Below are 26,694 nucleotides of genomic sequence, written 5' to 3'. Positions count from 1 at the left end.
CCCCCACGGCAGAGCGACCTCCCACGGAGCCAGGGGAAGCATGTTCACAACTATCCAACTCCTGAGATTGGAGGTTCCAGAGAATCGAGATCAGATAGACGTAGTGACCCCGTTTCCTGTGTGGAGGAAGGCCCCTGTGGTGTGGTGTAGTCAAGGGAGAGGACAGTAGCAGGCTGTCCTATGATTCCACTATGTTGGGCCTTTGATCTTGGGGCCAATGAGTTCTCCTCTGCCACCACTTGTAGACCCACCTGAGAGCTGGGGAATGCTGCCCTTTGGTGCATGTGGCCCAGCTTCAGAAGCAACGAGCCTCAGGGTGGGCCTAGCCCCCTGATCTCGAGATGTTGTCAGTTGGGGAGTCATCTTACTCGGGTGCCATGGTGGGGCGCACCCCTCTGAATCTCTCTCTCCTGACAGCCTGACAGGTACATCGGTCCCAGATCTCATCGTCAGCACCAACCATCAAATGTGGCTCCTCTTTCAGACCGATGGCAGTGGCAGCTCCCTGGGATTCAAGGCTTCATATGAAGGTAACTGTCCTTGGAGAGCCCAATAAACTTCACTGCAGATGCCAGAGACTTGGGGTCTGGATTTACAGTCACAAACCCTGGGTTCAGATCCCAGTTCCGCCCTGTGCAGCTTCGTCAGGCACATTATTCAGCCTCTCTGAAATCCAGCCTCCTTTATTTGGGGGTTTCCCACATTTTTTTTTCATTTTAGTTATAGATGAACACAGTATCTTTTATTTATTTATCTTTATGTGATTCAGGTTTCAAACCCAGGACCTCACACATGCTAGGCAAGTGCTCTACAGCTGAGCCCCAGCCCTAGCTCCTTCCCACATTCTTTTGAGGACTGAGATAATTCATTTAAAATGTTGAGCCCAAGTGCCAGATTTACATAAAAATCCCATGCCCAATTTATATCTGGCTCATGTGGACTTTTTTAAAGGCCCCATAAATTATCTGAGCCTCTCTTATTTTTAAAATCTTTACATGGGGACATTATCTTCCCAAGCCACCCGATTTGGATATCATGGTGCTGAGTGAGTAACTCTAGCATAGGGCTAAGGATAGACATCACCATTGTTGGTAGCCTGAGGAGGATGCAGGCAAGGGTCTTCATCCAAACAAACTTCATACAAACTCTGGGGGCCCAAGTGCTATCCCACCATCGCCCCTCCATGAGCTTCCAAACCTCCTGTTGGCCAATGTCTGCTAATGCGCATCCCCCCAAAAAAGGGAGAAGACATTTTACCAGTTAAGCCCCTGTTAGGTACCAGCCCCTAGACCATCCCTAGGGCAACAGATGTGCCAGATGTAGGCTTGGCCTTGAGTCCTCTGCTGTAGCAGTGAGACTGAGGAAACAAATGAATGTAAAAGCAAGATGGCGGCCCAGACAGCCAGTGGGAGCATAGGGTAGGGATCAGCCACCCTTCGGCATCAGCAAGACTTCTCCTTGGACCCATGACAAATGAGCCCTAAGTCCTCAAAACAACTTTGTGTTTGCTAAAGAGACAGAAGGCAGGGAACAGGGGCAAGGAGGCGTGGCTTAGTGTGTCTTACACACCTGCTCCTCCAAAGTTTCTTCTTGTACCAGGGACTGTATTGTTCCCAAGCTGGGTACACAGGAGGTGCTGGGGCTTCCCCCAACCAAACCAGGGAGCTTAGAGCAACAAATGTATTCTAGCATGATCTGGAGGCTGGAGGTTGGCTCCAGGTGCCAGCAGAGCGTGCTTCCTCTGGGCTCTGGGGAGTGTCCCTCCTTGCTTCTTACTGACTTTGGCTGGTGGCTGACAGTCCTTGGCATCCCTTAGGTTACAGCCGTGTCTCTCCAATCTCTGCCTTTTTCATCACATTTTTAGGTGTCTTTCCTCCACTTCTTATAATGATACTAGCATATTGGATGAAGGGCCACCCTACTCCACCATGACCTTGTCTTAACTTGATTTTAAATAAAAGACTATTCTCAAATAAGATCCTACCGACAGGGACCAGAACTTAGAACTTTAACATCACTTTTTGGGAGATAAAAATCAACTGGTAAGAGGCTAGCCCATATTTCCTATGCTAACACTGTCATCCCTCTGTGTCCCCCAGGGGAAGATGATGGCTGCAATGTTCCAAGAATAGGGAGCCACGTGTCTAGGTGAAGCAGAGCAGCAGGCAGAGGACACAATGGGTCACAAAGTGCAAATCCTGGTTCTGTCCCTTTCCACTCTATGGCAGGTCCTGGAATGTTTCTGGGCTGTTTTCTCATCTGTAAAATGGAGATAACAATACAATCTAGGTCACAGGGATATCTGCAGAGTTTGTTAGATCAAAACTATGAAAATTAAAATGTGGGAACTGCAAAGCAACGACTATATAGGTAGTTAAATGAATGAGCTGTTCAGATATATAGTTATACACAAGGAGATGTGTGGCCATGGAAAGTGCTTTCCCCCAGTGAGAAATCAGAAGAGGTGGATGCAGGTCCAGTATTTTGAAAATGGGAGCAGATTTGGATGCAAAGTTTCTAAGTCTCCCCACCCCCCATTTCTTCAATTCCATGGATGCTCATCAGTGCATGCTCATCAGTGCATGCTCCCAAATGTGGGAGGGATAACCCTATGTCATCTACATGCCCTTGATCTGCCCAATGGTTTAAATAAAACACAAATAGTTTGAGCTTAAAAGAGATGATAGTATCAGTTGCTTGAGATTACAAAAAGGTCTGGGTTTCAAGCCACATGCAATGCCACATGCCTGTCATTCCAGCTATTCAGGAGGCTGAGGCAGGAGGATCACAATTTCAAGGCCAGCCTTAGCAACTTAACAGAGAGACCCTATCTAAAATAAAATTTGCATAGTTAAGGATGTAGCTAAATCAGTAGAATACGACGAAGTAGGAGCAATATTTAAAAATTAGCTGCTAGAGCTTTTCCCGAGGAGTTAGTTGTTCTTTATTCTTCCCTGATCAGGAATCAAAGAGTTGAGCTTAGCTGTGGAGACGTCAGCGTGGGATGGCTAAGGAGAGGATTTAAGCCAATCCCTGTGAGAAATGTCTGGGTCCCCTGAATGTTTACGGAGGAAAAGGTAGACTTGGGAGAATGGAGAGCTGGGCCTAGATATTGAAGGGCTGTCACACGGAAAAGAGGCATTCGATTTGTTTGGTGTACCTTCTTTGGAAGAAAAAAGGGACATTGCTTGAGAGCTACCATGTGCTGGATGCTTTATGTTCATCTTTTCAGGGTTCTCAGTCAATGTCATATGGCAGAACCTTGGGGCAGCCCCAGGGACCACCCAGATGGAGTAGGAGATGCCAGGGGGAGGGCCTGTCTCTGCTTTCTCTCCCTTCTTCTCTTTCTCTCCCTGTAAGCCTTCTTTAAAGAGAACATTCATTCTACACATGGTTTGAAAAGCAATGCTTCATCTCCCGCCTTGCTGACAGCTCTCCCAGGGCTGCTATTGTGTAGATGAGGCATCTGAGACTCAGACGGGTACAGTAACCCACCTGAGGTTACACAGGAGTCTGGCAAGTGGCAGAGCTGGGAATCCAGCACATATCTCAACCTCAAAGCCCATGTTTTTATCCCCTATTCTGAGAGCCTCCCAAAGTTACAAAACTTAATTCCTTAGACAAATCTTCATAGAAGCCAAAACTTTGCCCCAATCAAATGCTCCATGTATCATGAGCCGGGGTTTCATTTCACTAGAGGCTGGAATTTTTGTTCATTAGTTCATTTGTCCACTTCACTCTGCCGGTATTGATTAAACACCTGTCACGTGACCAATACTATGCTGGGTGCTGCGTTAACAGTGAGTCCCAGACATAGTCTAAAAAGGTACATGGTGTGAATGCTGGCCACAGACGAGGCATCAGCAAGACTTCTCCTTGGACCCATGACAAATGAGGAAGGATAGCCTGGGGGTTTAGAGGCCTGACTCAGCCTTATAGTGTGTCAGGTCCTGGGAACAGAGACAGCAGGTTCAGGGAGGATCAAACACACTCTGGAAATGGATCAATCTGGTGAATCCCAGCAGGGTCCCAGCTGGGTGACCCAGAGAAAGCCACGTGGTGTCTCTGAGCCTCAGTTTTCCCATTCATAAAATAGAGATAATCATGCCAGCCTAGGAGTGATCTGAGGTCACAGAGAGCTCCTGGCACACTGCCTGTCCCCAAGATGGCACCTTCTTCTTGAAAGCCACCAAAGTTCCTATCCATCCAAACCTTCCAGGCTCCTTGTCCTCCAGGCCAGGCCTGGATCTGCACCCCGGTGGCCCACGATGGCTCCGACAGGCCCTGGTCTCAGATCACTGCCTCGCACTGGCAGTCCCCACAGGCTGGCTGGGAAATGAGCTGGTTTATGGTGGCGAGTGCAAGGTGTGGGGACAGATGTGGCAGGAAGCCAGATCACGGAAGCCCTCTAGTCTTCATAAAGCATTTGAACTTTGTCCAGTGGGGAGAACCTGGGAAGGGTGAATCCCCTTTCCCTTCTTAACCCCTCCACCCTGGATTTTGACCTGAGGGGTAAAGCCCATCCGTCACACACCTTCATGGTGAGGAGAACCTTCTGCTGTCCAAGGTGGTGGGTGAGTCCTTCCACCTCTCATTCCTCCGCCACCTCTGGCCGGTCTTGCATGCTTGCTGCCTGGCTTCCCACTACCCCTTCTCTGCCTTCAGTCCTCTCATTCTGGAACCTTCTGCAGTCCACCCATCTACTCCCAAGCTTCCACCTCCACCTGCACCCGCGTGACCTGCACATCCGTTCCCCACCCGCATGTCTGTCTACCCTTGCACGAGTCTGTGCACATCTAACATCAGCCCATCTGCACTCGTCCACCAGGGCTGCCAGCACAAAATGCCACCCTGGGTGATTTAAATGATAGCCATTGTATTTCCTCACAGTTCTGCAGGCTAGAAGGCTAAGATCACGGTTCCAGCCACTTTGGTTTCTGGTGAGGGCTTTCTTCCAGCTCTCAGATGGCCACCTCCTCCCCGTGTCCTCACACAGCCTTTCCTGGGAAAAGCACATAAGTTCCTGGTGTTCTTCTTATAAAAACATAAATCCTATCAAGTCAGGGCCCTGCCCTTATGACCTCATCCAACCCCAATTACTTCCGTAGAGGCCCCATCTCCAAATACGAAGCTCGCCATCTCCCACCCCCACTCCCATGACCTCGGCACGTGTGCCCCACCCTGCACCCCATCACCAAGCCACGTCTCACCTGCTTTCTTCTCCCTCCCCCATTCCTAGCCCCTCTCCCAGATTCATCAGCTCCCCTGTAGGAGATCATCCCACACTCCCGTTAGTCGCTTTGGTTAAGCTTGTCCCTTGTCACCTCTCACTTTGATAATGGCACAGCCCTCCTACTTAGCAGCCCCTCCCCACCCATCTGCCACTTGGCACACAGTGATCTTCCTGGAATCGAAGTCTGGCACAGTTCTTTGCCACTTAAAAGAAAGAAACATGAGACTTCAGGGTGAAGCACAAAAACTTTTCATGTGGCATCCCAAGTTCTCTGCAATCATAATTCCAAACCAATTTCAAATTCCAGCTCCTCAGATTTCATTCAAAGCAAAGATCACAGTTGATTAATCTCTCCAGTCCTACAGGGCCGGGCCAGGGCCTGGCACAGAACATGTGCTCAGAGAAGCTTTGCAGAGTTAAATTGCAATGACGTTTTATAAGGGCACAATCAGCAGCCTCCTCCCACCCTCGAAGCCTCCCTTCAGTCCCCTTTATCACTTCTGAATGCTCAGGTGCATGCATTCCCTACATCCCCATAGGCTTGGGAATTGGATAAACCCAATTTACAATCACGCTCTCCCATGGAGCCCCACAGGCCAGTCCCTCCTCATCCACAAGCCAGAGTTTCCTGGGCTGTCAACTGGTAAACCCACTCGGGTCTCCTGAGGGCTCTGTTCTGAAGCACCAAGCACGGCGCCTGGCACATAGGAAATGCTGGGTTGTAGACTCGGTCCCTTCCCCAGGCCTGCAGCTCTTTTGACTGACACCATTGCCCAAAACTTCAGTATTACTTCTTCCCCCATCCTGGCCCTTCATTTATCCCAGGTTCTAGGGAATTCCATTGAACCTGATTGACATCTGGATGGAAGGGTAGCCAGGATGCAGATGTCCCGCGGGGTGATGTGAGGTATTTGAGAGCAGGGACCTCCTACCTCTATCACTTCTGCCTCCCTCCCCAGGCATAGCTGGGCCCATCATCATCAATGCCCCCTTCTCCACAATTCAAGCAAAGAAATGAGATGTTGGGCTGGGCAGGGGCCTCTGCAGCATCACATCTCTCCCCCCATTGAAAGTATGAGCCCCAGTGGGAAAACTGGGGCACTGACTTCCCAGAAATTCTTCCAGCTCCACTTGTCACAATCCTAGGTCAGGGTGGAGGAGGAGACTCAGGATCTATCAATATCTGAACATTCTGAGCCCAGACACTCAGTCTCCCTCTGGGGGCGGCCAGCTGTGAGCAATGCATTCATAGTTGCAATTGCTTTGCTTCCCAGTAGAACAAGAAATATTTAAGGAGCAGGCAATTAGCACTTACCAGAAACATTATAAAATTACACACAACTTGCTAACAAGTTTTCACATCAATCTGGAAGTCTCCTGGCTTCCTGGCTGAAGCCTGGAATCTGGCAGCCGGAGGCTGAGTCTGGGAGGCTGGTCAGGAGGAGGCAGGAACAGGGACCCTGCCCCTGTAGCAGGGAAGAGCAAGGCAGTAGAGGTAATGCAGAAAGGGACTCAGATTAGAAACCAGATCATCCATCTGTTGATTCAACATTTTTTTAAGGCCTGGGGGAGGAGGTGTTGCAGACACTGTCCAGGACACGGAGGGTCTGAGGACAAGACCAGCTCTGCCTTCACCTAATGCAAGGTCTGTTTTCAGCAGCATGGAGAAAGTTCTAGAAGGGGAACTAGAGAGGCATGCCTAACCTCGCTCATGGGCATCAGGGAAGTCTCGCTGGAGGAGATGATGTCAGACACTGAGACTTACACCTGAAGAATAAAAAGGAGGTTTTCAGACATCCCAGAGAAAAGGGACATGTTGGCTCAGACAGCTGACATGTGGATTGCATGGAGTTTAAAATCTCCATAGGAATAAATTTTGAGAGCAAGTAGTTGGAGAGAGCCAAGATTGCCTTCTGCCAACAGTGCCCCTGCCCCCTTCTCTAGAACATACCTCTGACTTGGGTGCAGGTGAGCCTCCTCAGAGAGGTAGAGATGGAGGCCATTCTGGAAGGAGGCCCAGGGCAACAGAACAGCACCACGGACTCCACTCCCTTTCGGCCACTGCCCCTCCTCCTGTCAGATGTCAAGGACATGGCCATTTTCAGCCTTTGCTCTGTTTCAGGGCTCCTCTATTTTTTTGTCTGGTCCCTATAAGTCAGGAGGCCAGAATGTTCCAGCTCCAGCCAAGAATGACACCTGGCATGTTCCTAAGACACTCACTGAGTTTGCAAGATACCTTTAAGCATTTTCCAGTCAGTGGGAACAAAGGTTCAGCTCCAGAGAAGCAGCAGCTGCCTCCTCAGAGGATCCAGTCTGTTCTGGCCCCTGGGGGCTGGGATGGAGAGCAGCAGAGGAGGCTGCAGCCTCACAGTTTGGCAGGAGGTAATTTGTCAGGGAGATATACGCTAAATGTATGGGCTTTTAACAATGGGAAGCTCTGGCTTGGAGGCAATGTCCTTCATGTCCCTATTTACCACTGTTTCCCAACCTCCTTCAGCCAGGGAGAGGCGTAAGACAGAGTTGTGGAGGAAGAAGATGGGAAGGAAAGAATGTCACCCATTTCATCCATCCACACCTCTGTCCCATTTTCGAGAATCATGTGCAGAGAGATGTATGGCTTTTCACCTCCTGGTTCCTTTCCCAGTATCAAAAGTAGAAAATCAGGGTGGGATGAGACAACAAAGAAATGCAAGAGATCCATGCATGTCCAGGGTGTGGTCCTGATACCAATTTGTCCTGGTCAATTGCTCAGATGTTGTGCCAATTGAACTTTGGGTTCTGAGCATTTAGTATGCATAAAGTACTGGGCTTGATTCTGGAGGTAGACCCCTGGCTTTGAGGATCAAAGGCCCCACCCACTCGTCACTCATTCAGCCCGGCCCTTCTCAGTCTCCGCAGAGTATCTCCCTGGCCTCGTCCCTCTTCGCCATCCCTTGAACTTCCTGCCACAGTGAATTTGACTTCTCCAGACCCCACACTCTCATTTTCCATTTCCCTTTCCTGTTTCTTGCCCTCCATCCTTTCCCCCTCACCCTCCCTCTGGCACTAACTGGGTGTCCCCTCTGTGCCCTGCAGTCCACCAGAAGCTGGGAGACAGACATTTCAGAAACACAGTCTGGGTTCTCGAGAAATTTCACCATTGAACAGTGAGAAATGCGTGTCCCAAAGGTCAGCACCGTGGCTCTGGCAGAAGCCTCCTAGGGGACCAGAGCAGGACAGGAAGACCCCTGAGGCTGCCTGCGAGATTCCAGGGAGGACCTGGGTCGGATGCACTTGCACTGACACCAAAAGATGATTCTTCACCTGACAGATGAGCACAGGGTGTTCTTTTCAGGAAGAACAGATAGCAGGTGCCCAGTTTTAGCCCTGAGCAAGCCCATGGGGCTCTGTCAACCAGGGTGATAATAATAACAATGAGGAAACGCCCTCTAGTTACTGGCTGTGCATGGTGTGCTGGACATTTTGGCAAATCTTCTCATACAAATAAGCTCATTCCATGCTCACAATGACCCTGGAAGGTGGTGTTACTATCGCCATTTCCATTATAGAGATGGCAAAACTAAGGCTTAGAGAGGATAAGTAATGTCCCCAGGACTATTATTTCATGTTGGATCCTGGACTTTGTGACTGCGGGGTCCTTGCACATCACCATTGCCCAATTTCACCTCCCTCCAGATCACTGAATTTCAGGTGGTGGTCTCAAGACCCAGGATGGTTGAAAATGAGACTGGGGGCGGGGCAAGATTTGCTCAGGAGTTAGGGTTTTAAACTGTGGGTTTTAAGAAACCATGAGAAGATCAATGAGGAGGGAACAATGCAGTCGTACTTTTGTTTCTGAGTTATCTTGTGCTTCTCTGTTAAGTGTGGGTAAGAGAGGAGGGGTGAGGTTCCACCAGGTTGCTGCTGTCACCCAGGTGGGCAGTTGTGGGCTGTGTCCAGGCAGAGGAAGAGATGGAGCGCAGAGGGTGCCTGGATGTGAAGGGAGGAGGAGCCAGGGCGAGGGACCAGAGGGGAGAATGGAATCTGGGCAGACAGCACCCAGAAAGCCTCACCTCTGCTCCCTGCCAGAGGCCAGAGCTTCTACTATCCTCCAGGCTGCATGGTCAGTTTCTGCACCTCGTCCTTCCCTCATCATCACAGTGGAATCCTGTCCATACCCACCTGACCCTGAGTCCTCCAGGCACAGGAACCTGGAGAACAGACAGCTCTCTATCTTGGTGCTTCGTATGCCATTTGGCAGTTCCCATACAATCAATGTTCACTGGACGGACTCACGCATTCAACAGAACAGTCTCTGTGTTCCAGGCAACGTGCTGGGTACAGCGTGATCCAGAGCACGTGATCGATGCCTGCACTCCTAGGGCTTTCCTTAAGAGCATGGGGAGACAAGAAGCAAGGAGCCCCCTGGGAGTGGAGGGTCCAGGGTAGAGGGTCATCGTGTCTTGGCTGCCCACCGAGATGGTAATGCCAGGAAGGCAGATGTTTGCCCTTTATTTCCCACTGTGGTAGCCCCAACATCTGGAACAGTAACCAGTAAATACTTGTTGAATGAGGAGAGGACTAGTTGGTTACAAGGGGGCAATAAGAGCTATGAAGGGAAAGATTGGGGTGTCGAGAGAAAAGAAAATGGGTGGTTATCTCAGATGCACGGTCAAGAAGCAAATCAGAGGTGACAGTTTCAGTAAGGTCTGCTGGTGTGAAGAGTTGGCCACACCAGGGTAGGAGAGGAAGCTCCAGCCTAGGGGACTGTGAAGACACGAAGGGACACATGAGGTCCCACTGTCTGGAGAGACAGCTGAGGCAGCCCTGGCTTGGACTCCCGTCTCCCCCCATCGCTGGAGCACATCAGACAGCAGTGCATTTATAGAGACACGGTGCAGTTCCTCCTGTTCAGACGTTGCCATAAAGGAAGGATTCCAATTTAGTATTAGAAATTGAAACTGGGAGAAGACTGCGAGGTTGATCATAGATGATAGGGTAAAATAGCCGAGGAGAAAGCAAATCTACTACGCCTTGTCTTGGTGGAATCCTAGAAGCCCTGGTCTCATGCTTCCCTGCTTGCTTTTGGTACCAAAAGCAGAGAGAGAGAGAGAGAGAGAGAGAGAGAGAGAGAGAGAGAGAGAGAGAGAGAGAGAAAGGGATGGATGGATGGATGGAGGGAGGGAGAGAGAGAGAGAGAGAGAGAGAGAGAGAGAGAGAGAGAGAGAAAGGGATGGATGGATGGATGGAGGGAGGGAGAGAGAGAGAGAGAGAGAAACAGTACTTATAAACTAGAACTATATTAAACCAGAAAGCAGGAAATTGCATGAGTGATTTTTTTTTTCCAAGCCAAAGTTCCACTTAGCTATTTATAATTCTGGGTCCTGACATCAGCTTAGTTAGCACCTGGCCAGGAGAGCCAAGGCCTAGGGTCCTTCAGGCAGAGCAGCGGAACTCAGGGGGTCCTCTGCAGGAGGGCAGGGACTTGGTTCCCGTGTTCCCACAGGGCTCAGAGGGAAGAACAGGCCAGGACAATGGTGTGGGAGGAATAGGAGCCAAGCCCCAGCCACCTCCACCTTCCTGAAGGACCTCCCCAGCTCTCACCCCCCCTGCTCTGTCCTTCCCTCCCTCCCTACAGGTCCAGGTCCTCTACTGAACACACCCTCCTGAACCCAGACCTCTGTGACTTCCCTCCAGGTCATCGTTATAGGGTAGCCCTCTCTGGCCAGCAGTCATTCCCCACCCCCAGTAAACTTTGTCTCTGGGAGGTGACCCACGAACTCCCTCTGCACCGCCCTTCCACCTGTGTGACCCTGTCCTTGGACTGTTGCTGCCTCAGCTCAGCATCTCCTCCATCATACCAGCTGCCTCCGGTCTCGTCCTCTCCACTCCAAGTCTTGACCTCACCTTGTCCCCCCCGGGTCTGGACCTTCTCGCTTCCTTTCTCCTTCCATTCTGGCGGCCGCTGGAGCTCGTCATCAGCCCCTCTGAAGCCCAAGCTCACAGTCCTGCTCTGGGGCCTTGTGTCCCCTGGCCCTTTCACTTGTCCCTCCCCCTCGTCCTTCCTCATGCTTTCCATGAGTGATGAGTGACATTCCTCCTTGGCCTCCTGCTCCCATCACTTCCTTCTTCAGCCTCAGGTCCTCGTCTGTGACTCAGCCATGCGCTCACAGTGGCCTCAAGTCTGTGTGAGCCCAGTCACTGCAGGCTCCTTGGGATAAGGACAAGGGGTAGAGCCCTACGAGCTGATGCTTATACAAGAGAGCCATCCCTCACCATTGGTGGGCACCACAGGTGCATGGCGACCACCCAGCCTCAGTTTCCTCTTTTCTGAGTGTTGGCTTCAGCCATTCTTGTGAACATCAAGTCCTTGCCCCCCTGACTGCTACCCCACCTTTACCCAAGGCCCAGCCTCCTGCCCCACTTAGCATAGAGCCTGTATCACACAGGATTTCCTTCAACCTGCCACCCTGCACGAAAACCCATTGCCACTACCGCTTCCTTGCTCGTTCCTGTCAGCAGGGAAGGAGAGTCCCTCCTGGTCTCAGGGCCACCCTCCAGCATGCCCAGGGTCCCCTGCCTCCTGCTTTCCCTGGGGTCTCATGCCACCATTTCCCATCTGTCCCCCTTATCTTCAACTAACCATTCCACCTCAATCCCCTCCCTCCCCCTAGCTCCCTCCCTCTCTGCCCACCCCTTCCTCTCCCTCTCCTTCTCCCTCTCCCTCTTCCCCTCCCCCTCCCTCTCCCTCCTCCTCTCCCCCTCCCCTCCCTCTCCCTCTTCTCTCCTCCTCTCCCTCTCCCTCCTCCCTCCTCCCTTGTTCTTCTCTAGCATTGAAGTCTAGTCAAGTTCCTCCCATCTTAAAAATATTTGTAACCACCCCCCAAGGACATAACCCTCTTGCGCTGCTACCCTCTTTTCCTAAATTGTCAAGAAATTCTTCCTTTGAAGGTCTTCTCTCCCCGTTTCATCCCCCTCTTCTCCCATCTGGCCTTGTCCCGTTGTGATCCTTGGTCCACTCCTCCCAGCACCAGCAGTGACCCCCTCCTGCTGACCTACTTTCTGGGCCTCCCTAAAGTTCCCTGCAGCCTGGGCCTGTCCATCTCCTACTCGGAGACCTCCTTCTCTGAGCTTCGTGACCCCTCCCCCAGGACTGGGCCTCCCATGCTGCTGTTCCCTGCAGCCTGGGCACCTCTGTTCTGTCCTGGGCACCTCTCCCCACCCTCCGTGGGTGGCCTTATCCTTCTCATGGCTACTCTCCCAGCAGAATCTCAAATTCTGTCTTTCTAGACCAGACTTCTTTGTGTGTGTGTTTATGTGTATGAAATACCTTTTATTTATTTTTTATGTTTTATTTCTTCGTTTTAGTTACACAAGACAGTAGAATGTATTTTGACATATCATACATACATGGAGTGTGACTTCCCATTGTTGTCACATGATGTGGAGTTACACTGGTCATGTCTTCATATATGAACATAAGAAAGTTATGTCTGATTCGTTCTACTATCCTTCTCATTCCTAACCCCCCTTGTTTCCCCCCATTCTCCCCTGTCCAGTTCAGTGAACCTTCACTCCTCCCCTGGCCCCCACCTATTGTGAGTCAGGATCCTCATATCAGAGAGAACATTCAGCCTTTGGTTTTCTGGGATTGGCTTCTTTCACTTAGCATGATAGCCTCCAGTTCCATCCATTTACCAGCAAATGCCATAATTTCATTCTTCTTTATGGCTGAGTAATATTCCATTGTGTGTGTGTGTGTGTATGTGTGTGTGTGTGTGTATATATATATATATATATATATATATATATACACATCACATTTTCTTTATCCTTTCATCTATTGAAGGGTGCCTAGGTTGGTCCTGTAGCTTAGCTATTGTGAACTGAGCTGCTATAGATATTGATGTGGCCGCATCTAGACCAGACTTCGCCCCTCAACTTAAGACCCATGTAGCTACTTTCTACTAGATATTTCCAATTGGAGATTCCACCCGTACCACACAACTCGGCATGCCTCCTCACTCACACCAGCAGTTCATCCTGCATTCTCACCTTAGTGCCAGTACAGCCCAGTGCCCTGGCCAGGCCCTCAGCCCAGCACACTCCTGCTCCTCCTTGGTCCCTATCCTTACCCTCAGTATGGCCTATGGCTGTGTCCTGCTTTAAATGTCCCAAATCTTCCTGCCTCTCTCCAGATCCTCTGCCCATGCCCAGCCTAGGATGCATCAACACATCTGCCAGACTACCATGAGCCTCCCAGTGGCATGAAGCCTCCTCAAAGGCTGGGCTCGCATCTGCCTTGGTCTCTGCTGCACCCCCAGTGTCCAGCACAGTAGCTTAGACTAAGCAGAAAGTCTGATGTTTGTGGAGTGATTGAATGTTCTCTCTTCCTCCCCCACTGCCCCAGACAACGGTCAGAGTGACCTTTTTCACATACAAAATATCAAATGCTAAATAGAATGAAATCCCTTATTGTTGCACACTGCCTACCATGTGAAGTCCAGTCTCCTTAGCAGATAGCGGGGGCCGGGGGGGCATTCATGAGCTGGCCCTGCCCACGGGTGCCTTTGCCAGCTCACCTCTCATCACCCTGCTGAAAGCACTTGAACTTGCAGTGGCACAGGATTAGGGGCCCTGGAGCGTGCACCATTCCTGGTTCTTTGGCCTCAGATAATTACATGATGCCTCTGCATCTCAGTTTCCTCACCTTTAAAATGGGAAAATAGTGCCCAGCCCTCAGGGTAACTGTAAGGCTGAAGTAAGTCAATGTACGTAAAGTCTTCACAGCAGCTGCTGACAAACAATCAGTTCTGGAGTTACTCGCTATATAACTAAAAGTTAGTTCTGATCCTAACTCTTAGGTGGCTGCGTTCACTGCTGTACTGCAGTCTTACAGTATGACCTCTGGGATTTGGCCTGGGCTCCTCCCTTCCCCCTTCTCACCTGCTATTCCTGTCACCTTGTTGGCCCTTCATAGCCTCAGGCCTCAGCTCAGACGTGGCCTCCTCCAAGTCCCTAACCCATGGCTGGGACTCGGATCAGGTGAGGTGCCCACCTTGGGCACAAAAATTAAGGGTGAGGGAAAAAAAGCTCAGTAACTAAGATTAATAATAATAATAATAATAATAATAATAAATTTTAAAATCAAGATCAATACAAAATATTTGTGATGAAACTTTAAATAAAGACAGTCTCCAACAGACAGAGGCAGGTCTAGGATAAAGGTGAGTGAGCCAAGTGCAAGGTCAGATTCAGTCCTTGTTTCTTCATTGGGTGGGTTGGATTTATGCGCATTTGTTGTGATTTCCTAAGGAAAAAATCAATTGCTTTGAGACTTAGTGTCTTGATTACTGACTCCTTGGGACCCCTAAAGCTTTGTGAGCCTCACTCCCTGAACCTTCTTTTCAGCCTGGCCCTTCAAATTGGAGTCAGCTGCTTCTCCTGGATGCTCCCATAGCACCTTCCCCCGGGTCTTAAATCCCCATCTCCTTGTCCATTCACGCATTGGTGATGGATCTCCAGGGCTGGACACAAGGGCTGGCACACAGTAGGTCCTTATAGTACACCCATGATTGCATTCATGGGAAGAGAAATTAGGTGCATGTGTCTGTGCCCAGACAGTGGTGGAGGGGGCTGGGCAGACTCCTTCCTCCTGCTATGAATGCCTGTCCTCTTGTCCCCATCGCAGTCTCAGATTAGCTACAGAGCGGAGGGACAGGGACAGGTGTACCCCGTGTGTGTTTTCTACAGTATGCTGGGGGCTCACTAGGAAACCTTAAATCTGGATCCCACCCCCCCCCCAATAGCAGCACCCAGCTCTGTCTTCAGATGCCAGGGAACTTTCACCAGATCTCAAAGGCCTATGGGTACAGCCTGGCATCCCTGGAGCTTAAATTCCAGGGAGCATGTTTAGAGACACCTGGAAGAAGGATGGCCCCGCAGCTTGTCTCTCCAGGTCAACTTGTAACAGGTGTCCCTACTTCATATCCTCCCTATGCCAGGAGCTCTGGGACCTGGAACAAAGGGGCCACCTTCCCTGGGCTTCCTTCAGCAAATCCCCTCCCCCATCCCCTCCCCTGCACAAAGCTAACTTCAGATCAGGGCTCAGATAGGACTTCAGCAGAGGTGTGGAAAGTGGGGCCAAGAGAGGCCAGATGAGGGGTGGGTGGGCCGGCTTGGACTTGAGATTCCTTGGGCCTGGCACATGGTCATGCAGACCCCCTTCTCTAGGACCCTTGATGTTTGACTTAGCTCACACATGCGTGTATGCACACACACACCCCCACACACACATGCTCACAGAGTCCCATAGAATGCTTTGTCCTGATCCTCTCAGCCCAGGGCTGGAGGTCCTGGTGTTTGATGTAACACGAATGTGACAGTCAAGAGCCTGCCCATCTATGGCAGAGTCCAGGACTAGCAGGAGCAACCCTGATCGGCCCACAGAAACCTCACAGCTATGGCAAGAAAGCTTTAACAGAATCATCTTGTCAGGGTCACACACAGTGATTTCCACAACTGGCTTCTGATGGCTCAAATGATGTCTACAGAAAAGGCAGGGTCCTTTGGGCCTGAGAACCCTGGGAAGGTGTCTGAACCACTCCCCTAGTGGCTCCAGGTGCCTCTCTCCCAAATCTCAGAACTCCTGTGGTCTCGCCTCACCACCTGGCACCCCTGTCTTTGCTGTAGGCCGCCTTCCCCCCCACCCCGAAGCAGAGCTCTTTGCCCTCCCTCTCACAGCCCTAAGCACAGCACCGGTGGAGATGGGGTGACTCTGGAGAAACTCCAGGGGTGTGGCAGGGATGGTCTCCTGCGGGAGCACTTGGCTGGGTCCTAGCCGACTCTTGGGTAGTGACCTGTCACGTTCACAGCGTCCAGGCCCCTACTGTCTCCAAGAGCCCCCACCAAACAGGCTGACTCACCACTGCTGGCTCAAGTGAACTTGAAAAGTTGACTTAACGAGTCATTGGCTTCATTTTACCTGCTGCCCTCTCAAATTGAATTAAAAAAAAAATCTTCATGAAAGCGCTTCTGTCTAGGAAGGCTGCCAATACTGAGTCTCACTTAGTCTCCATTTTGAGACAGTGGCAAGCAGCAGGGTGTCCACTGTCTCCTCATTCGTGCTGGTTCTACTGCCCAGAAGTGGACTGTGCTTAAGATCCGTTTAGCCACATCTGTCATCAGATGCAGGGTCAAGTTCAACTAGGAAGTCTCCAAAATTTGGGACCCCTGGGATGCATAACCCACAAACAATCATGTCGGTCCACCTTTCCTAAATAAAAATCTGCAGGTCTGGAGTACTTCAGATGGAGCCAGGGTCGCAGGCATGTGCTAGCTGGAAGGCCAGCTGGATGCTGTGATCAGACATGAAGCTCGTCCCCTGTAAGAACGCTAAATGTCTACTTGTGTGACTCCGAGCACTGACTCTTGGCAGGAGGGCAGCGGAACATGAAATGTCCAGGAGAGCTATAAAGTCACCTTTTGTCTGTTTTCTCGTCTTCCTGTCTTTCAGAGATCGAGCAGGGCAGTTGCGGTGACCCTGGCATACCTGCCTACGGCCGGAGGGAAGGCTCTCGGTTCCGCCACGGCGACACACTCAAGTTTGAGTGCCAGCCTGCCTTTGAGCTGGTGGGGCAGAAGGCAATCACGTGTCAAAAGAATAACCAGTGGTCGGCTAAGAAGCCAGGCTGCGTGTGTAAGTGAGCCGGAGGCAGCCGCTGCAGGGTCCCCACAGAGAGGCAGGGCCCATCCTTGGCCACATTGCACTGTGTGCCCGCAGCGCCACTTTGGTTGATTTCTTCTGATCCTTACAACATTGCTGGCTGGCTCCTCATGTCTGGCAGTACTGTAGACAGCAGCATTGAGAGCGATTGCTCTTGACCTTGGAGGGCCTTCTTCACCGTCTTACCCTCCCTGGTGATCCTTAAGAGCAAGGCAGAGACCCTCGGGCATGGCCCACAAGGCTCAGATCCAGACATTTCTTCCTCACCCTTTTTACCACGTCTGACACCACTCAATCAGCTGGGGCTAGAGGGACTGGCACCTCTACCAGCCTCCGGGGGCTGCAGGAAAAAAAAAAAACTGGCATGAAATATACCCTACAGTCGCTGCCTCTTGTATGGAATTTAGGTTCAGATGAGGGCTCTGGCTGTCTTTGGGTTGTTGATCTTTGGGAGAAGGAATGGAGTAAACAACGAAGGGCCCTCTACCTGCCTTCCACTCCGACGGGCTGGCCATACTTTGCGGCGCAAATGATATCAGAAGTCCTCATCCCCAGTGGGACCCCAAGTGTGAGGGGCTCTGGGTAGCAAAGCAAGGCAGACATGGTCTCTGTCAGAAATTCCAGGGTTCCAGCTTCTCTGGGTTGTCACCTCTTCTTCTCCCAACCCTGGCCCCCTGACCTCTTCCAGCTCTTTCAATGTGCTTCTTTCAGGGAAAGGCAGAGAGCCTGCCCCTCTGATCCTTCTCCCACCCTAGTGGGCCACTCAGGACCTCAGAGTCCTGCATATCAGACAATGATAGCCCTTTGGTGCTAGGGAGGAAGAGACTGGGAGACTGTCAGGGTCTCCGATGATGAGGGTTTGGGGCGTGTGAGTTGACAAATTGGGTCGTAGCATAGTGATTATACTTTACAAACAAAAATAATAATAATTCTATCTGACAAAGCATTGTATATGACTTGTGAGTTTATCTGTATAAGAATTCTTCAGAGGTTTATAGAGTTTAAACCACTTTCAGATATACATCAAACAAATCATCCTTACTGAAAAAAAAAATTAGATTGCAGGGTCATCTGCCCACTTCTGCTCTCCATTGTGGCTGGAAAATAATGTTCACCAGCTCCTTAGCTTCTTGGGAGCCATGGGGACAAGAGGAACATTGCAGAGACCAAGCCCAGGGCAGGAATGAGCAGAACAGGGCTCTGCAGACACTGGCTGGCAACAGGGCTAGAGAAGGCAAAGTTACAGCCTATGGGAGCCCCAAATACCATGGGGCTTAATTTCTGAGATCCATCTAGATAAAGCCAGGCAGCAGAACTGGAAGACGGCCAAGTGTCTGGGACTGAGAACTGGTAGGATGGAAGTGGGAAGAAGAGTCAGCCAGGTCCTCCGGACCAGAACAAAACTCCCTGGCCCCACAGGCAGAGAGATGCAGGTAGTACCCAGAGTGCCCCTGGAGTCTTCCAAGAATTTACTTGACCCTCCGCCTCTTAGGAGTAGTTTCAGAACAGTTTTCTTAAACCTTCGCTAAGAGCAGAAAACCTTGTAGCGTAGCTCATCCCGCCCTTCGTTTCCAGGAGCAGGGTTGGCAGCCTCCAGCCGGCTGGGCACGGCTTGCAAGCAGCTGAGAAGAAAAGAGGGCAGAGCTGTCCCCGCAAGTATGGATTGGTGCCCTCTGTGTTTCAAGCAAGGATGAGGGACCTGAGCTTGCTGATAAGAATTGCAAAACAGGCACTTGGATGTGGGCATGGGGGCTGGCATTTCTTCTGCTGGACAGTTCTGGGATAGAGGAGGATGACATCCCTGGGTACTTCTGTACTCAGCTACCCAGAGTCCCAGGGATGCTGGCTTCAGTGGAAGAGGCCAGGGAGAGCCAAGTGTCCCCATGACTCTGCACCTTTGTCACATCTGCAGCTCCTGGACACGAGGCACCGCCATCTGTCTGTTGTCTGCTCAGTACCCAGCCTCTGAGCTGACGCTTCCTGAGGTCCTGGGCTTCGCCTCATAAGCTCGCCATCTAATTGGTAGTGAGGGACAGTGATAAGGAAGGCCTGGCATACTGAGATAACTTTGGATTCCAAATCTGGGCCCTGATTCTTGGTCCTAGCTCAGCTTCTGGACTGTAGCCAGGGTGCCTCGTCTTGGATTTTAGTTTCCTGATCTACCCAGCAGGGCAGCGCTTCATTCTGGCTCTAGAAGCTCTAAGCCTCTAGGATCATATCCCTAGGGAAAGATAACTACAACATTTCCACAATGAATTCTTGGAAACCACTCCATAAAGTGGATCATTACAGAGCAGGCCATACTTTGATGGAGGGAAAGTTCTGTTCCTTGTTCTAGGTCAAATATAAAGTGTGTGGTCAACAGCAAAGGAGCAACATCTATAAATGCCTATAAAATATAAAAGAATAAGGTTGCCTTCTATGCATTGTTGAGTGTTTGAAAATGCACACAGGAAAATACCTTCAGCAAAAGTCAGCATAAATGTCCTGAATTTTACCGCTCATTAGTGACAATAAATATTAATACGATACTTAGCGAACAGCACTGCTGTTTCCTTCTCAGGAGTTAGAAGGGGACTGGGAAAACTATTTTAATGGCTCAGATTTCTTTGAACAATTGTCCAAAGAAGTGCAAAGCAGGGCATTTGTTCTTCTCTTGAAACATTCTCTTCAAAACAGCTCTTGCCAGGGAATCGCCCTGCCGAGACTGCACAAATAACACTCTTCCTTCATGTTCCCCAACATTTTCTGTGGCAGCCAGAGACCTCAGAATCATTCTATGGGCTTTGAGCTGCCCTCACAGTAGTAGATCCTCAATAGACAGTCTTTTTCCACCTTGGTTTTCAGGAGGATGATATATCTCACAGCGAAAAAGCATTTTGAAAGAAAAGATGGAGCTGACTTCTTTCCTCTTGTCCTCTTCAGTTAATGCATGTCTCCAGGGACCCCTGCTCAAAATCTACCTGAAGTAGTACCACTTTCCATCCATTCAGGGATATTTATTGTCCACCCTGTGCCACGGGCCCGGTGTTAGATTCCGAGCTGTTCAGCCTCTCCCTAGGAATTGTGCTCCAACTAGCTGTCCTGGGGAGAGAGCTTTGGCCAGGTTGCACACATTCTTTCCCTTCTAGAAGCTCTGCCTGTTTTTACCCATCCTGACTGAAAGATGGAGGGCCATTCCACCACAAGAGCTATGACAGTAAGGAAGATACAAATAACTCTGAGGGTGGTTTACACAGTCCAGGACGCTTTGTTGACAGGCTAGCAGAGCACTTCACACATCATAAGGAAGCCTGGAAACCAATTATCAGTCCATTAGCAGCCACTTTCAAAAGAAGTTTCAAAACAGCCTTCACCCAGAGATGAACCGGGACAGCACAAAAGCTCACTTTCTTTCGCCATTTTGCAAAGCGCTCTAAGAAGGTGTGAATCCTAATTGCTCAAGTCTTCCTGTATATGGCATATGTGTGAAATAAGAAGCCAGGGCCTCCTGGGGTGTGCACAGTTTAAGTTACAGATCAGCAGCCAAATCTGGAGAGGTCAGAGAAGGAAAATTGGGTCTCTTGGGCGCTCAGAGAAAATGTCACAGGGGACAGAGGGCTTGAACCAGGCTTTGAAGAGTTGGGAGGTAAGAGAGTGTTCTGTGTAGGGAGGCTATAGGAAATGGCCCCTCCTGGCATCCTCTTGTCCTTTTGCCTGAATTCCTCCCTACCCCCACTGCACATCCATATGCACACATGCCCTACCACCCTGACCCACTGCAGAAAGGAATGGATTGTGTCATAGGGTCCTTAGGAAGCTGGTCCCTCCCATGGACCATTACTCAAGTGTAGGATTAATCAATCTCAGCACTATTGATATTGCAGCTCAGTATAATAATATTGAAGATGATCTTCTGTATGGGACAGCTTTGGGCATCAAAGGATACTTTAGCAATATCCTATCCTCTACCACCAAATGCCGGTAGCACCCACCCCATGCACCAGTAGTGAGAATCAAAAGCACCTCTAGGCATTGCTAAATATTCCCTGGTAGAAAACCCATCCCAGATTAAAAACCACTGGACTAGGGAAACTTTGTCCCATCTAAAATGAAGACCTATGTGGATTTACATTTTAAGTGAGAGTGTGATTAAAGTCTATAGCATTATGACAGTGAGAAAGTAGGGGGCAGGAGAGGATGCTGGTGCTTATTAAATGCCTTATTTCATTGGGGCACTATCTTGCCCACAATTTAGCAGATTATATGTTCTCTTAGCTTATAGATAGAAGAAAACAACATTCAAGAAGATAAGGCCACTATTTCAAAGGCTGTGCAACCACTAAATGATGGTCTAAAATTTGGACGATTAATTGACAGAGCAGTAGCCATGTGAACCTCGATTCCCACTCCAAGTCCTGCCAAGGCTCATCTGCAGAAGCAAGGACAAAGAAGCGTTAGGACAAAATTACTGGGCCAGGGACCTGAAGCACACTGAGCTACCCCCATAAAGTAAAAGAGGTTGTCAGGAGTTAAACAGATCCATGAAGAATGGATCCATGGTCCTTATTAGAACTAGCCCAGCACCATACATCACCATGCCATGTACTTGTGATGAAATCTTTTCCAAATCTTCACTCTTTCTCATCCCTTCTCCCCATCCACTATCTATTCCCCTACCAGGCACAAACTCAGCAACCTTCTTAGGTTAGGGCTGTTCTTGATCAAATTCTCACCTGGAGGGCGTGGGAATGACCCTGCTCAGGCTGAGGGGGCGCTTGGTTAGTGCTGTGTCTAGTGTGATGTGTTGTGAGTCTCTATCAAGAAGAACCTACAAGCTCACTGCTGTGATGCACACCTATAATCCCAGCAAGTCATGAGGCTGAGGCAGGAGGATCGCAAGTTCCAGGCCAGCCTGGGCAACTTAGTGAAAACCTGTCTCAAAATAAAAAATAAAGAGGACTGAGGATATAGCTCAGTGGTAAAGTACCCCTGAGTTCTATCCCCAATACCTCAGGTGGAAAAAAAAAGTATCTTCAACTCAAGAGCCAATATTCCATACAGGCTGTTGGTACGTTCCGGTATTTTAAAAGCTTAAATGAATTTAATGATTTGAATGAAGAAACTATTCTTAATCTCCCTCCCATAAATTAAAAAAACAGGTTCAAATTTGTCCATTGCTTTTTTTTCTTACACATCTGCACATCTTTCACATTGTTCCAATCAAAGCAATCATACCATTTTGCATTGTTTCCAAGTCCGTATGTGGCGTCTGTCTTACCATGTGGCTCTGTGTCTTCTACAGTTCTCCTTCTAAAGATCAATGGAATATTCTCTAGTGAATGGACCATGACTTATTCAACTGATCATGTTCAATTATTTTACATAAGGCTATAATGAACATCCTCCTGCCCGTGGGCTTTTTCTCCTCCTCTTAAATTATTTCTTTGGGATGAATTACCAGAAGTACAGTTATCAGGCCAGAGTATGAATGTTTTTTTTAAACTCTGATGCACACAGTTATATTATTCTCCCAAAATGTTGTCAATAACAAAAGCTGTAAGATTGAGATTCCTGTAGCCTTCGGCCTTGCTATCAACAAACAGCATAGCTCTCTTTTATGTTCATCTACTTTCACTTTCTAGAGATAACAGCTTAGTGGTTTTCTTCCTATAGATGGCTTATAACCTTTATCTGCTTCACTAAACCTCAAGTATCTGTGTGGCCTTTTAAAACTTGCTAATTTAATACATATGAGTTGAATCTGTCCCTATGGCACACCCACCCCTTGGCAAATGCTATAAAGTGCCCAGTGTTGTAAGTGTTACAAGTGCTGGGAATCCAGACTGGAATGCCTGAGCTCCCGGAGCCCTCCCCTTGCAGGGACAGACAAGACAGGAAATGGTTCCTTGAACGTTAAAATTTGTTTTCTTCAATGAGAAGTCCTGATGCCATAGATATGTTTAAGTTTGGTTTGTTTTGATTTGGTTTGGTTTGGTCCGGTTCAGTTGGGTTGCAGTTCTAGAGTTCAAACCCAGGTCTTACACTTGAATTTATGATCCTCCTACCTCAGCCTCCCAAGTCGCTGGGATTACAGGCATGTGCCACCATGCCTAGCTCGTGGGCCCATTCTTTTATTTAACACATATTTATTGAGCATGCCTGTGGCAATGCTCAATAAATATGTATTAAATGAACAGGCTGCCGTGGCCCCTCTTCTCCTAGGGCACCATCTCTGTTAGAATGGTTGACCAGAAAATGGGAAGACAGTGTTGGGGACCACAGTTTACCAACAGTGGTAAAGGACACATCCAAGTTGCAGTAGTGGGTTCTAAGAGAAGCTGAGAGGTGTGGGCCTGTGCAAGGGATGGAGAGGTGTTCCATGGATGCATTGACACACACACTCATACTCACACACAGACACACACATACACGTGTATACACACACATGCACTACTAGCTGGGTAATTGGGATTGCAGGGGTTCCTAGAGGGTAGGTGCTGCCTAGGGAATGTGAATAAGGAAGGCCAGTGGGGTCCATAGATAAGAGTGTGGGAAAGAGGCTGTCACCCCATCCATTGTGCAGAGCATGCCCCTGTTAGGACAAGAGGTATGGAAGACATGTCAGGAAAGGTTCCAGAATTTCCATCCCAGGACACTGGATGGGGACTTCAGTCTTGGCCTATCCACAGCCACATGGGGTCCAGCCTTGTCTAACAGAGACATGATGCCTTTGCCATGGGCAGTGCCATGTGGGGACTGTGGCACACTAAGGTCTTGGTACTTTCCAATCCAATTTGAAGGTGCTCTTTTTATCATGGGTTAGAAACCCTCTATCTTGTCTTCCACCCTTTCTAGTTTGCTAATTTGTATTGTATAGTTGTTTTACATTTTTATGTAGACAAATCCCCCAATGTTTATGATTTCTTTTCAAAGCTGACAGAGTTATCATTCTGTCACAGATCTGAGAAATACTCTCTTCTATTTTTAGTTATTTGTCAGTAATTTGATTTGTTAAACTACAATTTGTTAATCCATCTGGAGTTTATTTAGATGAATGTATAATATTGTCCAAACTCTTAGGCAGTTTTCCAACATAATTTATTAAGTAATTCACTTCCCTTGTGATTTGAGAGAAATGGATTGTTTTATCATATACCGAATCCTCAAATGTGGTTAAGTCTATTTCCTGAGTCACTGCTTTGTTCTGTTGCTCCGGCTTTCCTAGCCCCCATATTGAATAATTTTAATTGCTGTTTTATAATATGTTCTAATATCTAGCAGAGCTGAAAACAATTCCTTCCTTCCTTAATTATTTTCTCTTTCAGAATATTCATTGTTATTCTCATCTGTTTGTTGTTCAAGATTAATTTTGGAATCATTTTGTCAGAGTGGGAAAAAGCTATCCTGTTGGGACTTTGTGTGTGCACTCCTGTTAAACTGTAAATTAACTCAAAGAAAATGGGCTTTGTTCTAATACGCAGGCTTCCCACCCAAATCCATGAGGCATTTGTCTCTCTTTTGGTACTCCACTTTCATTTTTCTAAATATAGTAGCTCTGTGGTTTTCTTCATATAGGTCACATACATGGCTTGTCACCTTTCTTCTGAAATTGGCAGGTACTTTTCTTTAGTTCCACTCCCACCTCAACCTCCGTGCTCCATGCACAGGCAAAGCGTGTCCCCATTTTCCCGCCCCTCTGTGACTAAAACCTGGTATTCCCTGTAAGTGTATAATCCCAGATTTTCCAGGACAAGTGCAATTTCAATCATCTTCTCCTTCGGCCCAGAAAATACGATCTCAATAACTGGAGTCCTTGACAATTACCTCCTTCAAGTATTCAGAGCCAGAGTTGGGACCAGCTAAGGTCTGAAAGTGTTAGATTCCGTATGGGAAACAGGATTCCTGGGAATGTTGGTGACAGGGCACTGACAGTGATGAGGGCTGAGTGAGCTTCCTTGGCTTTGTGTAATGTCCTCAGGCTCTCGGTTTCCTTCAAGGACCCACTGACCACAGAGGGCCCCAGGAAGTGAGCAGACAACTGGGGAGTTCCAGAGCACCCTCCCTCTGCCACCCAGGTCTCAAAAACCTAGACATGAGAACCTGTGGTCTCACTTTGCTAGTGATGTGCAGAGCTAGGTGTGGTCACCTTAGTGGAGTCTGTGCTGGTAGCAGGGGCACATCTATTCCTGACCTGGAGAGTGGGCAGCTTAGTCACGGCTGGGGATGGGCCTCCTGGCATCACAGGGCAGCCACGGCAGGGTAAGCCAGAGCTGAGGGAGTCCAGGGCCAGGAGAAGGGCTGAAGGGATGGCCACAAAGGCACTGCCCACATTGCCTATCAGGATGTCCAAGGAAGTGGAGTCAACCCCTGTCCTCCTGGGCCAGTGTGAGGCCCATACATTACTTATTGCCTTTGTGTTTAAACAGCAAATGCTTGATGGTGGAAAGAGGCCTCTGGATTGAATCAGTTCCGTACTCAGGAGAACAGGGGGTAATTCTGGCTGGACCCCTACACCAGCCAGGGGCCACAGCTTCAGAAAGGGCTTTGCTCAGCACCTAGACTAGAGAAGAAACCAGAACCAGCTCTAAAGGTTGGTCCCTGGGCTGAGCACCCATGTTAAGAAAGGGTTGGTGGGAAGGGAGGGTCCTAAAGCCTAGAGGGCCCATGAGTATCTGAGCTCCTCCCGAGCCCACCCCCCTGGCTTGTGGGGTCGTAACATCCCAGTGTGCCACCAGGCTTGGCTTGACTTGGCTCAGGACCTGGCTGTAGGATCTGAACTGAGGGAATACAGGTATCCAGTGTCCCTGGCCAGGGTCGGATCAGGCAAAGATTGGAGGGAAGGTTGGCTCACAGAAAAGGCTCTCCTATCAGAAGGTCCAGAGGAACACTGTCAGCACTTTTCCTGCCAAACCAGTCTGGGTCCCATATATCATTTACTGTTTTTATGTTCAAATAGGCAGATAGGGGAATGAGATGCCTTCAGTGGTTCTACCCAGTCTAAAAGGAACCCAAACCTGACTGAAAATTAGAATCACTCAATGGTATTTTAAACTGTGGAAGCCCTCGCCTCATTCTTAAAATACCCGGTAGACTTAGGACAGGGCCCAGGAGTTGTTCTGAGACCTTCCTAGGTAACCTAGATGTTGTGCCAGATTTCTGAACCTCCAATATGAAACACCTGTCATGCCAGCTGCTTGGTGGGGTCTTGTGTCCTTCCTGAGGATTTGGTCCCTTGACAAGATGGCAGCCCTATGAGATCTGGTAATGATGCATGAGATGGTATATTATGGTCATATGCCACTGCTCTGAGGCTGGCTAGGCTGAGAATGCCAAAATTCAGTTATTATGATAGTCAGGGTCTTATAATGATGGTCATGGTCTCCTTGGATCTGTGAAATACCGGCCTCCAGCAAGGAATGAGATGCATGGTCCAGCACTTTGACATCATAGCCTGTTGTTGCTATCACCTGCTTTCATTTAGTTTGAATGCAGCAAAATGTGAGGGAGAGGCTACTGTGTTCTGTGCACTGTGCTCAGCACTGGAAGAGTATTGGAGATGGTTGGCCCAGGGTTCTTGCCCTCCAAGGGCTCATAGTCTAGTAAGTGACATAAACACCATATTTCACAATAATAGATGTGGTCACAAAGTATTTTAAGAAAGGAAGAAAAAAAATATATTCCAACTGGAAGCTTCTCAGAAGTCATTTTGGAGAATTGTAACATAGGCAAAATTTAGTCCAGTCCAACCTAGGAATCTATCCAAAAGTGAACTGCA

The 26,694-nt window shown here is 49.1% G+C and overlaps 1 protein-coding gene across 1 annotated transcript in view; it reads left to right on the top strand.

The window, feature by feature from the left end:
• Csmd2 (CUB and Sushi multiple domains 2) overlaps nucleotides 1-26,694 on the top strand; it is a 540,652-nt gene that overhangs the window by 304,702 nt on the left and 209,256 nt on the right. The window contains exons 12-13 of the mRNA XM_026406835.2: nucleotides 418-530; nucleotides 16,728-16,910. Coding sequence (XP_026262620.2) covers nucleotides 418-530; nucleotides 16,728-16,910 — 296 coding nt within the window. The remainder of the gene's footprint in view (nucleotides 1-417; nucleotides 531-16,727; nucleotides 16,911-26,694) is intronic.

The sequence above is a fragment of the Urocitellus parryii genome, chromosome 11, assembly GCF_045843805.1.
Source record: "Urocitellus parryii isolate mUroPar1 chromosome 11, mUroPar1.hap1, whole genome shotgun sequence".
NCBI classification, from domain to species: domain Eukaryota; kingdom Metazoa; phylum Chordata; class Mammalia; order Rodentia; family Sciuridae; genus Urocitellus; species Urocitellus parryii.
This window is presented reverse-complemented; position numbering and strand designations above follow the sequence as displayed.